At 55.2% G+C, this 16,959-nt stretch overlaps 1 protein-coding gene across 1 annotated transcript in view; it reads left to right on the top strand.

The window, feature by feature from the left end:
* Window positions 1-445: 445 nt before the first annotated feature.
* The window catches only part of dvl2 (dishevelled segment polarity protein 2), a 52,572-nt gene continuing 36,058 nt past the window's right edge, over window positions 446-16,959 (top strand). Inside the window, exon 1 of the mRNA XM_072591688.1 lies at window positions 446-687. Within this exon, the coding sequence (XP_072447789.1) occupies window positions 527-687 (161 nt within the window). The 5' untranslated portion in view covers window positions 446-526. The remainder of the gene's footprint in view (window positions 688-16,959) is intronic.

Below are 16,959 nucleotides of genomic sequence, written 5' to 3' on the forward strand. Positions count from 1 at the left end.
GATGCGGCGGTTTCGGGGTCGCGGAGATGAGGGCGCGCGGAGGCGCTGTGAAGCAGTGGGGGCGCGTGCGCAGTAGTATAGGACACCAGGGGGCGAGGAGGCGCACAGAGTGGCGGCGCGCAGGCGCGGTTGTCCGGGGGGGCGGGGTGTCGGGGGGCGCGCAGGCGCGGTCGTGCGGGGATCTTTGGGGTTGGTGAAAGGCGCGGACGTGCGGGCAGCTGGGGCATGAGGGGCGCGCAGGCGCGGTGGAATCTGAGGGTGAACGCGGTGGCGTCAGAGGGGCGCGCAGGCGCGGTGGTGCAGTGGAATCCGCTGGGTGAGGGGCGCGCAGGCGCGGTGGTGCAGTGAAACCCGCTGAGTGAAGGGTGCGCAGGCGCGGTGGAATCTCAGCGGCGAGGCCCGCGCAGGCGCGGTGGAATCTCAGCGGCGGGGCCCGCGCAGGCGCGGTGGTGCGGGGGGCTCTGAGGGGTGAGGGGCGCGCTCGATCCGGAGGGAGTGAAGCTCGAGCCCCGCCGCCGCCGCCGCAATGGCCGAGACTAAAATAATTTACCACATGGACGAGGAGGAGACGCCGTACCTGGTGAAGCTGCAGTTACCCGCCGACAGGGTGACGCTGGCCGACTTCAAACTGGTTCTGAACAAACCCAACTACAAATTCTTCTTCAAATCCATGGACCAGGACTTCGGGTAAGATCAGGGCCCGAGGCCTGGGGGGGGGGGGGGGGAGAGATCAGACCTACACACCCCCCCCACCATCACCCCCCACCCCCCCCACCATCACCCCCACCCCCCCCCACCATCACCCCCCACCCCCCCCATCATCACCCCCCACCCCCCCATCACATCACACCCCCGCCACCATCACCCCCACCCCCCCCATCACATCACACCCCCCCCCCCATCACCCCCACCCCCCATCACATCACACCCCCCCCATCACATCACACCCCCGCCACCATCACCCCCACCCCCCCACCATCACCCCCACCCCCCCACCATCACCCCCACCCCCCCCCCCATCACCCCCACCCCCCACCCCCATCACCCCCACCCCCCCCATCACATCACACCCCCCCCATCACATCACACCCCCGCCACCATCACCCCCACCCCCCACCATCACCCCCACCCCCCCCCACCATCACCCCCACCCCCCCCACCATCACCCCCCACCCCCCCCACCATCACCCCCCACCCCCCCCACCATCACCCCCACCCCCCCCATCACCCCCCCCACCATCACCCCCCACCCCCCCCATCACCCCCCACCCCCCCATCACATCACACCCCCCCCCCACCATCACCCCCCACCCCCCCCATCATCACCCCCCACCCCCCCCCACCATCACCCCACCCCCCCCCACCATCACCCCCCACCCCCCCCACCATCACCCCCACCCCCGCCACCATCACCCCCCACCCCCCCCACCATCACCCCCACCCCCCCCATCACATCACACCCCCCGCCACCATCACCCCCCACCCCCCCCCACCATCACCCCCCACCCCCCACCATCACCCCCACCCCCCCCCATCACATCACACCCCCTCCACCATCACCCCCCACCCCCCCCACCATCACCCCCCACCCCCCCACCATCACCCCCCACCCCCCCCACCATCACCCCCCACCCCCCCCCACCATCACCCCCCACCCCCCCCACCATCACCCCCCACCCCCCCATCACCCCCCACCCCCCCCACCATCACCCCCACCCCCCCCACCATCACCCCCACCCCCCCACCACACCCCCACCCCCCCACCATCACCCCCCACCCCCCCCACCATCACCCCCACCCCCCCCACCATCACCCCCACCCCCCCCACCATCACCCCCCACCCCCCCCACCATCACCCCCCACCCCCCCCATCATCACCCCCACCCCCCCCACCATCACCCCCACCCCCCCCATCACATCACACCCCACCCATCATCACCCTCCACCCCCCCCCCACCATCACCCCCCACCATCACCCCCACCCCCCCCACCATCACCCCCACCCCCCCCACCATCACCCCCACCCCCCCCACCATCACCCCCACCCCCCCATAACATCACACCCCCGCCACCATCACCCCCCACCCCCCCATCATCACCCCCACCCCCCCCCATCATCACCCCCCACCCCCCCCATCATCACCCCCCACCCCCCCCACCACCATCACATCTCACCCCCCACCCCCCCATCACATCACCCCCCCCCATCATCATCCTCCACCCCCCCCCCACCACCATCACATCTCACCCCCCACCCCCCCCATCACATCACACCCCCCCCCATCATCACCCTCCACCCCCCCCCACCACCATCACATCTCACCCCCCCATCACATCACACCCCCCCCATCACCCCCCACCCCCCCCATCATCACCCTCCACCCCCCCCTCCACCACCCACCACCACCCCCCCACCACCACCCCCCACCCCCCCCATCATCACCCTCCACCCCCCCCATCATCACCCTCCACCCCCCCCATCATCACCCTCCACCCCCCCCCATCATCACCCCCCACCCCCCCCACCATCACCCCCCACCCCCCCCCCACCACCATCACATCTCACCCCCCCCACCACCACCCCCCACCCCCCCCATCATCACCCTCCACCCCCCCCATCATCACCCCCCACCCCCCCCACCACCATCACATCTCACCCCCCACCCCCCCCATCACATCACACCCCCGCCCCCCCCCCCCCGGGGTCAGACCACCTCCTCCTGACCCCTCACCCCCCACCCCCCCACCATCACATCACACCCCCCACCCCCCCATCACATCACACCCCCCACCCCCCCCATCACATCACACCCCCGCCACCCCCCCGGGGTCAGACCACCTCCTCCTGACCCCTCACCCCCCACCCCCCCACCATCACATCACACCCCCCACCCCCCCATCACATCACACCCCCCACCCCCCCATCACATCTCACCCCCCACCCCCCATCACATCTCACCCCCCACCATCACATCTCACCCCCCACCCCCCCATCACATCACACCCCCCACCCCCCCTTCACATCTCACCCCTCACCCCCCACCCCCCCCATCACATCTCACCCCCCACCCCCCCATCACATCTCACCCCCCACCCCCCATCACATCTCACCCCCCACCATCACATCTCACCCCCCACCCCCCCATCACATCACACCCCCCACCCCCCCTTCACATCTCACCCCTCACCCCCCACCCCCCCCATCACATCTCACCCCCCACCCCCCCATCACATCACACCCCCCACCCCCCCATCACATCACACCCCCCAACCCCCCATCACATCACACCCCTCACCCCCCACCATCACATCACACCCCTCACCCCCCACCATCACATCACACCCCCCACCCCCCCATCACATCACACCCCTCACCCCCCACCCCCCCATCACATCACACCCCCCACCCCCCATCACATCACACCCCTCACCCCCCACCCCCCCATCACATCACACCCCCCACCCCCCCATCACATCACACCCCTCACCCCCCACCCCCCCCATCACATCTCACCCCCCACCCCCCCACCATCACATCACACCCCCCACCCCCCCACCATCACATCACACCCGCCACCCCCCCCCCAATCACATCACACCCCCCACCCCCCCATCACATCACACCCCCCACCCCCCCCATCACATCACACCCCTCACCCCCCACCCCCCCATCACATCTCACCCCCCACCACAGATCCCACCTCCACTCTAACACCCAGAGATCTCACTCCCCACCCCCTACACGTCACACCCCCCCCTCCCCCTGGGGTCAGACCACCTCCTCCTGACCCCTCACCCTTCACCCCCTCCCCCCCCACCCTCTCTTTAATCCTCACCATCCACAAGACCCCCCCCAACCTACTCCTGAACGTGGCCCTCTGTCTCCTGTGGCCCCCCCCCCCCCCCCAACCCCCACCCCACCCCCCCATGTGTGCCCCGTCTCTCTCCCCACATCGCCCCCCCCCAATGTCAACACCCCTTTCCTGCGTTGCCCCCCCTCTCTGCGTCGCCCCCACTGCTGGTGTTGCATCGTCCCTCCCCTCGTCAACATCCCTCCATGCCTCACCCCCCCAATATGGCTTCCTGCCCTTCTCCACATCGCTCTCCCCCCCTTCCCCATGTTGCCCCCCCGCTTCCCTGTGTCGCCCCCCCCGCTTCCCTGTGTCGCCCCCCCGCTTCCCTGTGTCGCCCCCCCGCTTCCCCGTGTCGCCCCCCCGGCTTCCCCGTGTCGCCCCCCCCTTCCCCGTGTCGCCCCCCCGCTTCCCTGTGTCGCCCCCCCCGCTTCCCCGTGTCGCCCCCCCGCTTCCCCGTGTCGCCCCCCCCGTTCCCCGCATCGCCCCCCCCTTCCCCGTTCCCTGCGTCGCTCCCCGTTCCCTGCGTCGACCCCCTTCCCCGTTCCCCGCGTCGCCCCCCCTCCCCGTGTCGCCCCCCCCTCCCCGCATCGCCCCCCCCTCTCCCCGCGTCGCCCCCCCTCTCCCCGCGTCGCCCCCCCCTTCCCCGCGTCGCCCCCCCTTCCCCGCGTCGCCCCCCCCTTCCCCGCGTCGCCCCCCCCTCTCCCCGCGTCGCCCCCCCCTCTCCCCGCGTGGCCCCCCCCTCTCCCCGCGTGGCCCCCCCCTCTCCCCGCGTGGCCCCCCCTTCCCCGCGTGGCCCCCCCCTTCCCCGCGTGGCCCCCCCCTTCCCCGCGTGGCCCCCCCCCTTCCCCGCGTGGCCCCCCCCTTCCCCGCATGGCCCCCCCTTCCCCGCGTGGCCCCCCCTTCCCCGCGTGGCCCCCCCTTCCCCGCGTGGCCCCCCCTTCCCCGCATGGCCCCCCCTTCCCCGCGTGGCCCCCCCTTCTCCGCGTCGCCCCCTCATCGCACCCCCCCTTCCCCGCATCGTCCCCCCCCTTCCCCGCATCGTCCCCCCCCCTTCCCCGCATCGTTCCCCCCCCCTTCCCCGCATCGTCCCCCCCTCGTCCCTGCCTAGTCCCTCCCTGGTCCCCCCTCTCCCCGCCTCGTCCCCTCTTCCCCGCCTCGTACCCCCTTCCCCACCTCGCCCCCCTCCCCTTCCCCGCCTCGCCCCCCCCCTTCCCCGCCTCGCCCCCCCCCTTCCCCGCCTCGCCCCCCCCCTTCCCCGCCTCGCCCCCCCCCTTCCCCGCCTCGCCCCCCCCCTTCCCCGCCTCGCCCCCCCCCTTCCCCGCCTCGCCCCCCCCTTCCCCGCGTCGCCCCCCCTTCCCCGTGTCGCCCCTCCCTTCCACGTGTCGTGTCCCCCTGCCCTTTTCCCCTCCACAACTCTCCCCCAGCTCCCCCCCCTGTCCTCACCATCCTGCCACCCGTCCTTCCCACCCCCCAGCTCCCCCACTGGTTTTCCTTCCTTTCAATTTTTCTTCTGTTCCTCTTTCTTTTTCTGTTTCTGTTCCCCCCTCCCTTCTCCGTTTTGAAATTCCTCAATGTGTCCCTTTGGGATTCGAAAGGAAAGTTTCCAGATGTTCCATTTTCTGGGCCCTTATTTTCATATCTTAGCGAATTTAATCCCTTTCCTTGTGTTTTGTGAAGTGTGGTGGTGGTGTTGAGGGGGTATCTGGGCCCTCGCTTTTTTTGTTTGTGTGTGTGTGTCTGCCTGCTGCCAGCAAATTGTAAGTGTTTAAACGCCCCCAAGTCTCCGTGTGAGCGGATCAAATCTGGATCCACTTAAAACTTCCCTGCTCTGGAAACTTTGCATCTTTCTCTGAGCTGAAATCTCACCTTAATCCTATCGAGAGCAGCAAAAACTAAATGCTGTTTCTCATGTTTTACTTGGAGTTTGTACCCTGTGGTGGTGGTCGCAGGAGGGAGAGAGATTTCCAATTTAAATGTTTCCATCTTACTGGCAAATTGCATTCTCATCTCTCGTATTTTTCTTGTAATTTTCCCTTGGAACCTAGAGGGTGTTACTGTCTCGAATTCTGACTGCTCCATGCTGCCAGTAGGAGTGTCCGTGGATCTGTTTTGTCTCCACGATCTTGCTTTTCTTTTTCTCTCTCTCTCTCCCCTCCGCCACCCCTACTCCTGCCACCATTTAGAATTACAAATGTTGCCGGTTGTCTCCCTCCTTGGCACTTCCTTCTCGTTCTCTTGCCTCTGACACTTTGTCCCCAGAATGTGTCGTAGTTCTCGGAGGAGGGGTGGGTGGAGCACTGTTTTGCTTTGTGTCTGAATGCTGTAAGTGAATTGGATCTGGCAAAAAAAAAGTGGCAGAAAGGAATCTGTTTATGTCTGTCTCTCTCTCTCTCTCTCTCTCTCTCTCTCTCTCTGCAAAACTTTATTGAAATCCGGCCAAAATGCAGTCTTGCAACTTTTGAGTTTTCTGACGTTTAGTCGGCATCCACAGATCCAAACCAGGCACATTGGAATCCAGTGGTTCACCTTTCTGGGTGACTGTCCTCCACCGTTACTTAATCGTATCGAAGCCGGTCGTAACTAGTGTTACCCTTTGAAACATATCTTTACTTTGTGAGGGAGTCACTGGCTTCCTTGTTGCTTTATCCCACCCCCACCAACTCTCAGCTGTAAACATTCTGCGTACATGTGACTGTTGCTGGTTGAAAAGGGGTAATTAATTTGCCTTGTCACATGCTTGGACTCTGTGGAGTCTGTAGAAACTGAGATGAAACGCAGCAATTTCAAACAAGCCGCTGGTCTGCTTTCTCTCTGGAGTCGGTACACGTTGTGCTTGGAAAAGTTTCCTCTCGTTCAGTACTGCCTCTCCAGTCACGCCTCAGATTGACTGCTCACTACACATTTTTGCTTCGGCTGACGGAAAGCAAGGCAGTGACATTTCTGAGCCGCAGCGTTCAAGATTTCCAGTTGGTTTTTTTTGGCCAAACCGCAGAACAGTGTTTTTTTTTGTTTTTGTCTGTCTTTCGAGTGAGAAGCTAGTGGGGATGGAACTTGAAGCTGCTCCTGCAGTACTCTGTCATGGTTCCTCACTGGATGTATGTCCCTCTCTGCTTTTCAACAGGGAGAACCCAGGGAGGGAGTCACTTGTTGTACAAGCCTTTGGAGCTCTAGTGTTCAGGGTACTTGGGCGAGGCCCAGAATCTGGGCATTTCTCTGTGCAGAATCGAATAGCATAGCCTTTTATTGTCACATATACTCAATGAGTACAGTATAGTGAAAAGTTTATACCTCAGTAGTTGCAGCACCAACTTAGATACAAAAGTACCTCGGCACAGCTTCTTTAGCTACAAGATTTTAGACCATAGAGAAATAAAATGCCCAACATTCCAGGAGTAAAAGTTGAGTGCAGCAGACCATGCTTCCAGTCAGCAATGGGCCCTAGCTCTGCAGGAGGCGTCTGTGCCAGGCCCGGGAGGCAGCCATTCAGCTGAACGATATTGCAAATGTTTTTTCAGCAATTGATTTTTAAGTCTGTGCAGAGCATATGAGCATCATGGGTAAACAAGAGTGCTATATTCTTGGAGCACACCACAGCGTAGGGTTACACGGCACAGAAACAGACCCTATGATCCAACTTGTCCGTGCTGACCAGTTATCCTAAATTGGTCTAGTCCTATTTGCCAACATTTGGTCCATATCCATCTAAACCCTTCCTATTCATATTCCCATCCAGATGCCTTTTAAATGTTGCAATTGTACCAGCCTCCCCCACTTCCTCTGGCAGCTCACTCCACGCATCCTCTGTGTGAAAAGTTGCCCCTTCGGTCTCCTTTATATCTTTCCCCTCACTCTAAATCTCTGCCCTCCAGTTTTGAACTTCCCCACCAGGGGAGAAAGACCTTGGCTGTTCATGTTATCCATGCCTCTTGTCATTTTATAAACCTCTACAGGACAACGTCGATTATCTGAACGCCACAGGTGGGGGAGTATTTTGTCCAGATAATTGAATGTTCAGGTAGCACAGTTTACCCAAGCATCGGGACTTTGAGATCTTGTTTGGAGAATCCAAAATTCGGATAATTAGTGTTTGAATAACCCAGGTTGCTCCATATAAGGTCACCCCTTGCTATCTGACGCTCTGGGGAAATAATTCCAGCCTATTCAGACTCTTCCCTGTAGCTCCAACCTCAGCAACATCCTTGCAAATTTTTCTGAACCCTTTCAAGTTTTTTACAACATCAGCCTGCTTCATTTTCTTGTCCTGAATGCAGGGATGTTTGTTCAGTCTCTCAAATTGAAGAGTTTGCAGCCCCTTTGACTCCCTTCCCCGAACACATTGCACCCGTTTCTTCCTGCCCTCCTCCTCAAAAGCACTTTTGAAATTTGTAAAATTGAGACTCACCAGAGAGCTTGACTTTCATAAGTGTGTCTACATTAGTTCAGATGTCCCAAAGTGTTTGACTTAGGGATGTTACTGGGGAATGCAAGGATTATGAGAACTGAGAACAACGTGAGCTAATTCTGTTTGGATGTTGAGACTGCTAGAAGCCTCGAATCTCTTCTGCCTCCACAAATAGTCACAGAGCTCTTTTTGGTGACATCTTTTCTTCCATTTGATGCTTTAGTTGGTGGAGTTTTTGGTTTTGGTTGGACAGGAGCAGGTGGAGGAGTTAATAGTCATGCAGTCAGAACTTTACCAATCTTAGGTGTTCCTCAGAGTAGTGTCCTAGGCCCAACCCTCTTCAGCTGCATCATCAATGACCTTCCCTCCATCATAAGGTCAGAAGTGGGGATGTTTGCTGATGATTGCACAATGTTCAGCACCATTTGCCACTCCTCAGATCCTGAAGCAGTCCATGTCCAAATGCAACAAGATCTGGACAATACCCAGACTTGAATACTCCTTCCTTTATTGGTCAGAGTATTCAGCGTAGGAATTGGGAGGTCATCTTGCGACTGTACAGGACATTGGTTAGGCCACTGTTGGAATATTATGTGCAATTCTGGTCTCCTTCCTATCGGAAATATGTTGTGAAACTTGAAAGGGTTCAGAAAAGACTTACAAGGATGTTGCCAGGGTTGGAGCGTTTGAGGATTTATAAAATCATGAGGGGCATGAATAGGATAAATAGGCAAGATATTTTCTCTGGGATGGGGGAGTCCAGAACTAGAGGGTCGGAGGGGAAAGATATAAAAAGTACCTAAGGGACAAGGTTTTCATGCAGAGGGTGGTGCATGTATGGACTGAGCTGCCAGAGGAACTGGTGGTGGCTGGTACAATTACAGCATTTAAAAGGCATCTGGATGGGTCTATGAATAGGAAGGGTTTAGAGGGATATGGGCCGGGTGCTGGCCTAATGACTGCATTAGGTTAGGATATCTGGTGGGCATGGACAAGTTGGACTGAAGGGTCTGTTTCCGTGCTGTACATCTCTATAACTCAGTTTTACAGGTCAGTGGATTTCTTTCAGACTTGATGAGCGGTGTTTGATCTGAAGCATTAACTCTGTTTCCTTCCCCTCAGATCCAAACAGATGCTGCCAGACCCCTGGAGGTTCTCCAGCAATTGCTGAATTTTATTTCAGAATTCTGACCTCTACAGTATTTTGCGTTTGTAGGCTGTGTTGGAGGGGTGGGGTGCCCTGGTGCAGAGCAAAGATACCGCGTAGGTCTGGAAAACAATGTTACTCTGAGTCATACAGCTTGGAAAGAGACCCTTTGGCCCAGCCAGTCCATGCCAACCTTGTACCCAAACTAGACTAGTCCTGCCTGCCAGCGCTTACCCAATATCCCTCCAAAGCTTTTCAATTCATTGTCTTATCCAAATGTCTTTTAATATGTAACTGCACCCATATCCACCACTTTCTCTGGAAGTTCATTCCACATGAACCAATCTCTGCCCCCCCATGTCTATTTTAAAACCTTTCTCCTCTCACCTTAAAATATGCTTCCTAGTCTTGAAATCCTTGCGGTAAAGATCCTTGCCACTCACCTTATCTCTGCCTCTCATGATTTTATAAAGCTCTATAACATCACCCTTCAACCTCCTATGCTCCAATGAAAAAGTCCCAGCCTTTCCTGCCTATTTCTATGTCTCAAGCCCTGTATTCCTGGCAACATCCCAGTGAATCTCTTCTGAACATTCTCCAGATTAATAATCTCCTTCCTGTAACAGGGTGACCAGAACTGCACACGGTACTCCAGGACAGGCCTCACCAGCATCCTGAACAACCTCAACATGACATCCCAACTCCTGCACTCAAAGGGGCTGAGCAATGAAGGCATGCGTGCTTAACCACTCTGTCTGCCTGTGACAGAAATTTCAAAGAATTATGTACCTGAACCCGTAGGTCTCTCTGTCCTCCAGCACTACCTCAGGCCCTATGTTAATTGTGTAGGTCCTAGGTACACATTGAGTGCAGGGTATGGATGAACTTGCTAGGGTGCATGAATTATTAATTCCAACACCCCGAAGGGCAGGATGTTGAATTCTAGCAGCACTTGCAGATTCTGGCGAGTTTAATTTTTCCGAATTTTGTGCCGTTTGCCTCCACTCAGTAAGCTTGGCTGGGTTGGCAAAGGTCATTGACAGTTGAGACCCATATCGCTCCGAGAGATTGGAGATTCATTCCATTTACCTGGAGTGGGAGAAAGCTCAGGTGGCAGAGGTGAAAATCCAGTCCCCTAATGTGAGTGCTGGAACCAGTTTGCCTGTGTTTGGTAGATCCCTTTCCCCCTTGATAAAGACAGAATCTGTGTCCTGAGTGCTCCTCCCATGCTTGCACAGAACATGGAGTTAACCCAGGGTTTACAGAAATCTTCAAGCAGTGATTATACTACTGAGCAAAGTGGAATGGTCAACTGGAAGAATAGGGAGCACGTGATCATTATCTCCCCGTCTGGTCAGGGATTGAAATAAACAGATTTGGCTGAAAGCAATCTTAATTTGATTCAATCCCATCCTTTTAGAATCCAGTCCCATTGTAGTGTCCTAGCCTCAGTTACCTTTCTACCTGTGGGACAGTTGTTCAATCTTTCTGTAATTAAGAATTTCCTGACACACTGTCCTAAATATTTACTTCATTTTTCAGCCTTGTATTCACATGTGACTGACACATTAAGTTAAAAATCACCCAACATCAGGTTCCTGATGAAGGGCTTTTGCCCGAAACGTTGATTTTCCTGCTCCTCGGATGCTGCCTGACCTGCTGTGCTTTTCCAGCACCACTCTGATCTAAACCAGGTTATAGTCCAACAGGTTTATCTGGAGGCTCTAGGTTTCGGAGCACTGCTGCTGTTTTGGGTGGTTTGAAGAAAGCTAGTGCTGCCAAATAAACCTGTTGGACTGTATCCTGGTGTTGGGAGATTTTTAACTTTGTCCACCCCTGTCCAACAGCAGCACCTCCAAATCATGGAAACATGTTGAGGCAGATCTTGCCTTGCCACTGTACCACGTTGACTTCAGAGCATCCCAAAGTGTCTTACTGCCAGTGAGCCTCCTGTGAATCGAGAGCAGGAGAAAGCCCTTTGAGCCTGTCCTGCCATTCAGTGATATTGTGGCTAATGTACACCAGCGCCATTTTCTTACACCATGCCCATATCCCTTAATGAGATGTAGGAGAAGTAAACCAGTCAGCCCATCATGGCTTATCTGATCATCCTGAACTACAGTGAGACAGTATCTTAAATAAACTCCTCTGGTTGGAGAGTTGTGAAGATTCACCATCTGCTGTGTGAAGACATTCCTCCTCATCTCAGTCGTTAAAGCCCTGGCCATTATTCTGTCCGCTGGTTCTAAATGTTTCTCCCCCACCACCACCCTCCCGCCAGCAGGAAATGTTCTTCTTGCATCGATTCTCTGAGAATTGTACATGTTTTTTGAAATGTAGTCACTGTTGTAAAATAGGAAATGTAGGAGACAGGCCTGATGAAGGGCTTTTGTCTGAAACATCAATTTTTCCTGCTGCTCGGATGCTGCCTGACCTGCTGTGCTTTTCCAGCACCACTCTAATCTTGAGTCTAATCCCCAGCATCTGCAGGACCCACTTCTACCTAGTTTGTACACAGTAGGCTACCGTGAAGCAGCTCTATAACAATAATCAATCTGCGTTTGTGATGTTAGTTAAGGCATTGACATTCGGCCCAGTACAGCGGGGGAAGTTGCCCTGTGTTGTGTGCTTGCCACAGGGGCTCTCAGTTTAATATTTGACTGCCTCAGGTGAAGCAGCATTCACTCAGCCCTGGATTGCAGCATTATGATATTATCAGATCAGGAGTGGGTTTATTCTGCCTTGGAGGTTGTTACTTAGGAAAGAATATTTCAAATTGTGGGTCTTTTCAACTTGGCACTTTTTAAAAAATTTCAAAACTATACTTTTCATAAAATATATCTTGAAATGTGTTCATAGTCACAAGCACAGTTTGTGAGGAAACAGTCAAATATTGGAGTTCAACTGTATCCAACAAACCCCTGTAACGTAGCACCTCCACAAACCTACTGGCTGTGTGTCAACTGGTAAATTGTTGGCCTGTCTCAGATGTTGGCGTCTCAGTCATTGTCTGATGCTTGTTTGGCTGACTGTAACTGTGCCTGAATTTCATCCGGTTGGTTTTTGGGTTGAACCAGGATTGGTGACTGAACTGGGCAGCTCTACAGTGATCACGATCGTTCGTCCCCGAGCTCTGAGTCACAGTCATTCTCGAGTATTACTAATGTCCATTCACGAACACGGGTTAACAGGGCATGAAAGTTTCTCCTGTCGAGTATTCCACATCAGATAGAATCTCACCACACGGAGCAGAGCATTTGGCCCAATGTGTGCACACAGGCTGCTTCGACAGGGTTATCCAAGCGGTCCTCACCACCTTTGCTTTTTCCCCACATTTCTGGTTCCCTTTTGAAAATTCCGATTGAACTTGCTTTATCTGCCCTTCCAGGCAGCCTGTTACAGAATCATATGATCCCTACAGTGTGGGAGCAGGCCATTCAGCCCATCGAGTCCACACTGAGCGCCAGAAGAGCATTCCACTCAAACCCACCCCCCGCTCCCTTGTCCCTGTAATCCCGCATTTCCTGTGGCTAACCCACCTAGCCTGCACATCTCTGGACACGCCAGGGAAATCTAGCATGGACAATCCACTCTAACCTGCACATCTTTGGACTGTGAGTGGAAACCGGAGCACCCGGAGGAAACCCATGCAGACACGGGGTGAATGCGCAAACTCCACACAGACAGTCGCCTGAGGTGGGAATTGAACCCGGGTCCCTGGCACTGTGAGGCAGCAGTGCTAACCACTATGTCACCCACAGCAACTCACTGTCTGAATTTTTCATCAGTCTCCTCTCTCGTTGGCGGTTATCTTGAATCAATATGCTTAACGGTCAGGATACTTACAAAGTGCAATCCTGCCACGTGCAAGTCTCTGATTATTGGTGAAGACCTTTGTTTTCACGCACCATCCACTGGTTTCTGTGTTGGGGTGAGAGCAACAGCACCTCACCCTTTCATCTTCACAAACACACACAAACTCTGCGTATCATTTCAAAATGGTTGGTTGTCATCAGGCCTCTGTGCTTTTCCTACAAATCTAAAGTCAGGTCAAGCAGACCCGAATGGGGCACTCTAATAAAAACAGGTTCCAGTGTTAATGGAAACTTGTGAATGGATCAAAATAACTTATATCTATAGGATGGTGATGCTCTTCAGCTCCAGCGGTACCCACTGGTCTCTGAAGGCTTCTATCAGGCTGGCCAGCACTGCATGCTCCTTGTTTAATTTAAACCTGTTAGATTATTACTGCTAAAACAAACTACACAGTGTGCTGAGCTAGGGATGTGTGGGCAAGGAAGGAGGGGGTGTGTTTGAAGCTGTGACAGGAAGAAGCTGTGTACCCCAGGGTTTTACAGTGACAGACCTGCCCCCACTAGTACTATACCCCAGGGTTATACAGTGACAGACCTGCCCCCACAAGTACTGTACCCCAGGGTTATACAGTGACAGACCTGCCCCCACCAGTACTATACCCCAGGGTTATACAGTGACAGACCTGTCCCCACCAGTACTGTACCCCAGGGTTATACAGTGACAGACCTGCCCCCACAAGTACTGTACCCCAGGGTTATACAGTGACAGACCTGCCCCCACCAGTACTATACCCCAGGGTTATACAGTGACAGACCTGTCCCCCAGGGTTATACAGTGACAGACCAGGGTTATACAGTGACAGACCTGCCCCCACTAGTACTATACCCCAGGGTTATACAGTGACAGACCTGCCCCCACAAGTACTGTACCCCAGGGTTATACAGTGACAGACCTGCCCCCACCAGTACTATACCCCAGGGTTATACAGTGACAGACCTGTCCCCACCAGTACTGTACCCCAGGGTTATACAGTGACAGACCTGCCCCCACAAGTACTGTACCCCAGGGTTATACAGTGACAGACCTGTCCCCCAGGGTTATACAGTGACAGACCTGCCCCCACCAGTACTATACCCCAGGGTTATACAGTGACAGACCTGCCCCCACCAGTACTGTACCCCAGGGTTATACAGTGACAGACCTGTCCCCCAGGGTTATACAGTGACAGACCTGCCCCCACCAGTACTGTACCCCAGGGTTATACAGTGACAGACCTGCCCCCACAAGTACTGTACCCCAGGGTTATACAGTGACAGACCTGCCCCCACAAGTACTGTACCCCAGGGTTATACAGTGACAGACCTGTCCCCCAGGGTTATACAGTGACAGACCAGGGTTATACAGTGACAGACCTGCCCCCACCAGTACTGTACCCCAGGGTTATACAGTGACAGACCTGTCCCCCAGGGTTATACAGTGACAGACCTGCCCCCACCAGTACTATACCCCAGGGTTATACAGTGACAGACCTGCCCCCACCAGTACTGTACCCCAGGGTTATACAGTGACAGACCTGTCCCCCAGGGTTATACAGTGACAGACCTGCCCCCACCAGTACTGTACCCCAGGGTTTTACAGTGACAGACCTGTCCCCCAGGGTTATACAGTGACAGAGCAGTCCCCACCAGTTCTGTACCCCAGAGTTATACAGTGACAGACCTGTCCCCACTAGTACTGTACCCCAGTGTTATACAGTGACAGACCTGTCCCCACCAGTACTGTACCCCAGTGTTATACAGTGACAGACCTGTCACCACCAGTTCTGTACCCCATTGTTATATAGGGTCAGACCTGTCCCCACCAGTACTGTACCTCAGTGTTATACAGGGACAGACCTGTCCCCACCAGTATTGTACCCCAGTGTTATACAGTAACAGACCTGTCCCCACCAGTATTGTACCCCAGTGTTATATAGGGTCAGACCTGTCCCCACCAGTACTGTACCTCAGTGTTATACAGGGACAGACCTGTCCCCACCAGTATTGTACCCCAGTGTTATACAGTAACAGACCTGTCCCCACCAGTATTGTACCCCAGTGTTATATAGGGTCAGACCTGTCCCCACCAGTACTGTACCCCAGTGTTATACAGTGACAGACCTGTACCCCATTGTTATACAGTAACAGACCTGTCCCCACCAGTACTGTACCCCAGTGTTATACAGTAACAGACCTGTCCCCACCAGTATTGTACCCCAGTGTTATACAGGGTCAGACCTGTCCCCACCAGTATTGTACCCCAGTGTTATACAGGGTCAGACCTGTCCCCACCAGTATTGTACCCCAGTGTTATACAGGGTCAGACCTGTCCCCACCAGTACTGTACCCCAGTGTTATACAGGGTCAGACCTGTCCCCACCAGTTCTGTACCCCAGTGTTATACAGGGACAGACCTGTCCCCACCAGTACCGTAGCCCAGTGTTATACACTGACAGACCTGTCCCCACCAGTATTGTACCCCAGTGTTATACAGTAACAGACCTGTCCCCACCAGTACCGTAGCCCAGTGTTATACAGTGACAGACCTGTCCCCACTAGTACTGTACCCCAGTGTTATACTGTGACAGACCTGTCCCCACCAGTACTGTACCCCAGTGTTATACAGTAACAGACCTGTCCCCACCAGTACTGTACCCCAGTGTTATACAGTAACAGACCTGTCCCCACCAGTACTGTACCCCAGTGTTATACAGTAACAGACCTGTCCCCACCAGTACCGTAGCCCAGTGTTATACACTGACAGACCTGTGCCCAGTGGCAGTCCTAGGTCTTTAAAAATTATTATTGAGTTGGACCACCAAGTATTCAACAGCTGGGAACGCTCTCTCGAGGTACAATAACAACATGTGTTTATAACATGACTCATAATGTAATCAAATGGTCTAAATTGTGCCTCACCAATAGGGCGCAATGTGACACTGAACCGCATAAGCCTGTATTCAGACAGATGGTAAAGACTTTGGTCAAGGACATTGCGTTTCAGGAAGTTCAGGAAGGGAATTCCAAAGCTTGGAAGTCAGGCGCCTGAAGCCGCAGCCACTAATGATGATGCGGTGGGAATTGGGATATTCGAGAAGCTGAGATTGGAGGACCACAGAGATCTCGTGTATTGTGCAGCTGGAAGTGATTGGTGTTTGGAACAGTTAAGGTCCTGAAGGGATGTGTTGGTTAGGTGGACTGGCAGTGCCAAATTGTCCATAATGTCCAGGGATGTGTTGGTTATGTGGACTGACAGTGCCAAATTTCCCCATAGTGTCCAGGGATGTGTTGGTTAGGTGGACTGGCAGTGCTAAGTTGTCCATAGTGTCCAGAGATTGGCAGTGTGAAGTTGCCCATAGTCAACAGGCAAGAGGCTGGAAGAACGCAGCAAGCATGGCAGCATCAGATGTGGAGAAGGCAATGTTTTGGTTGTAACCCTTTTTCAGAACTCCATAATGTTATTAGACTAGATTAGATTCCCTGCAATGTGGGAACAAGCCCTTCGGCCCAACACATCCCACACCGACCCTTTGAAGAGCAACCCACCCAGACACATTCCCCAACTCAACATTTACCCCTGACTAATGCACCTAACACTGTGGGCAATTTTCCATGGCCAATTCACCCTAACCTGCACATGTTTGAACTGTGGGAGGAAATCCACGCAGATACGGGGAGAATGTGCAAAACTCCACACAGAAT

This window comes from Chiloscyllium punctatum, chromosome 21 (assembly GCF_047496795.1).
Source record: "Chiloscyllium punctatum isolate Juve2018m chromosome 21, sChiPun1.3, whole genome shotgun sequence".
Taxonomy (NCBI): domain Eukaryota; kingdom Metazoa; phylum Chordata; class Chondrichthyes; order Orectolobiformes; family Hemiscylliidae; genus Chiloscyllium; species Chiloscyllium punctatum.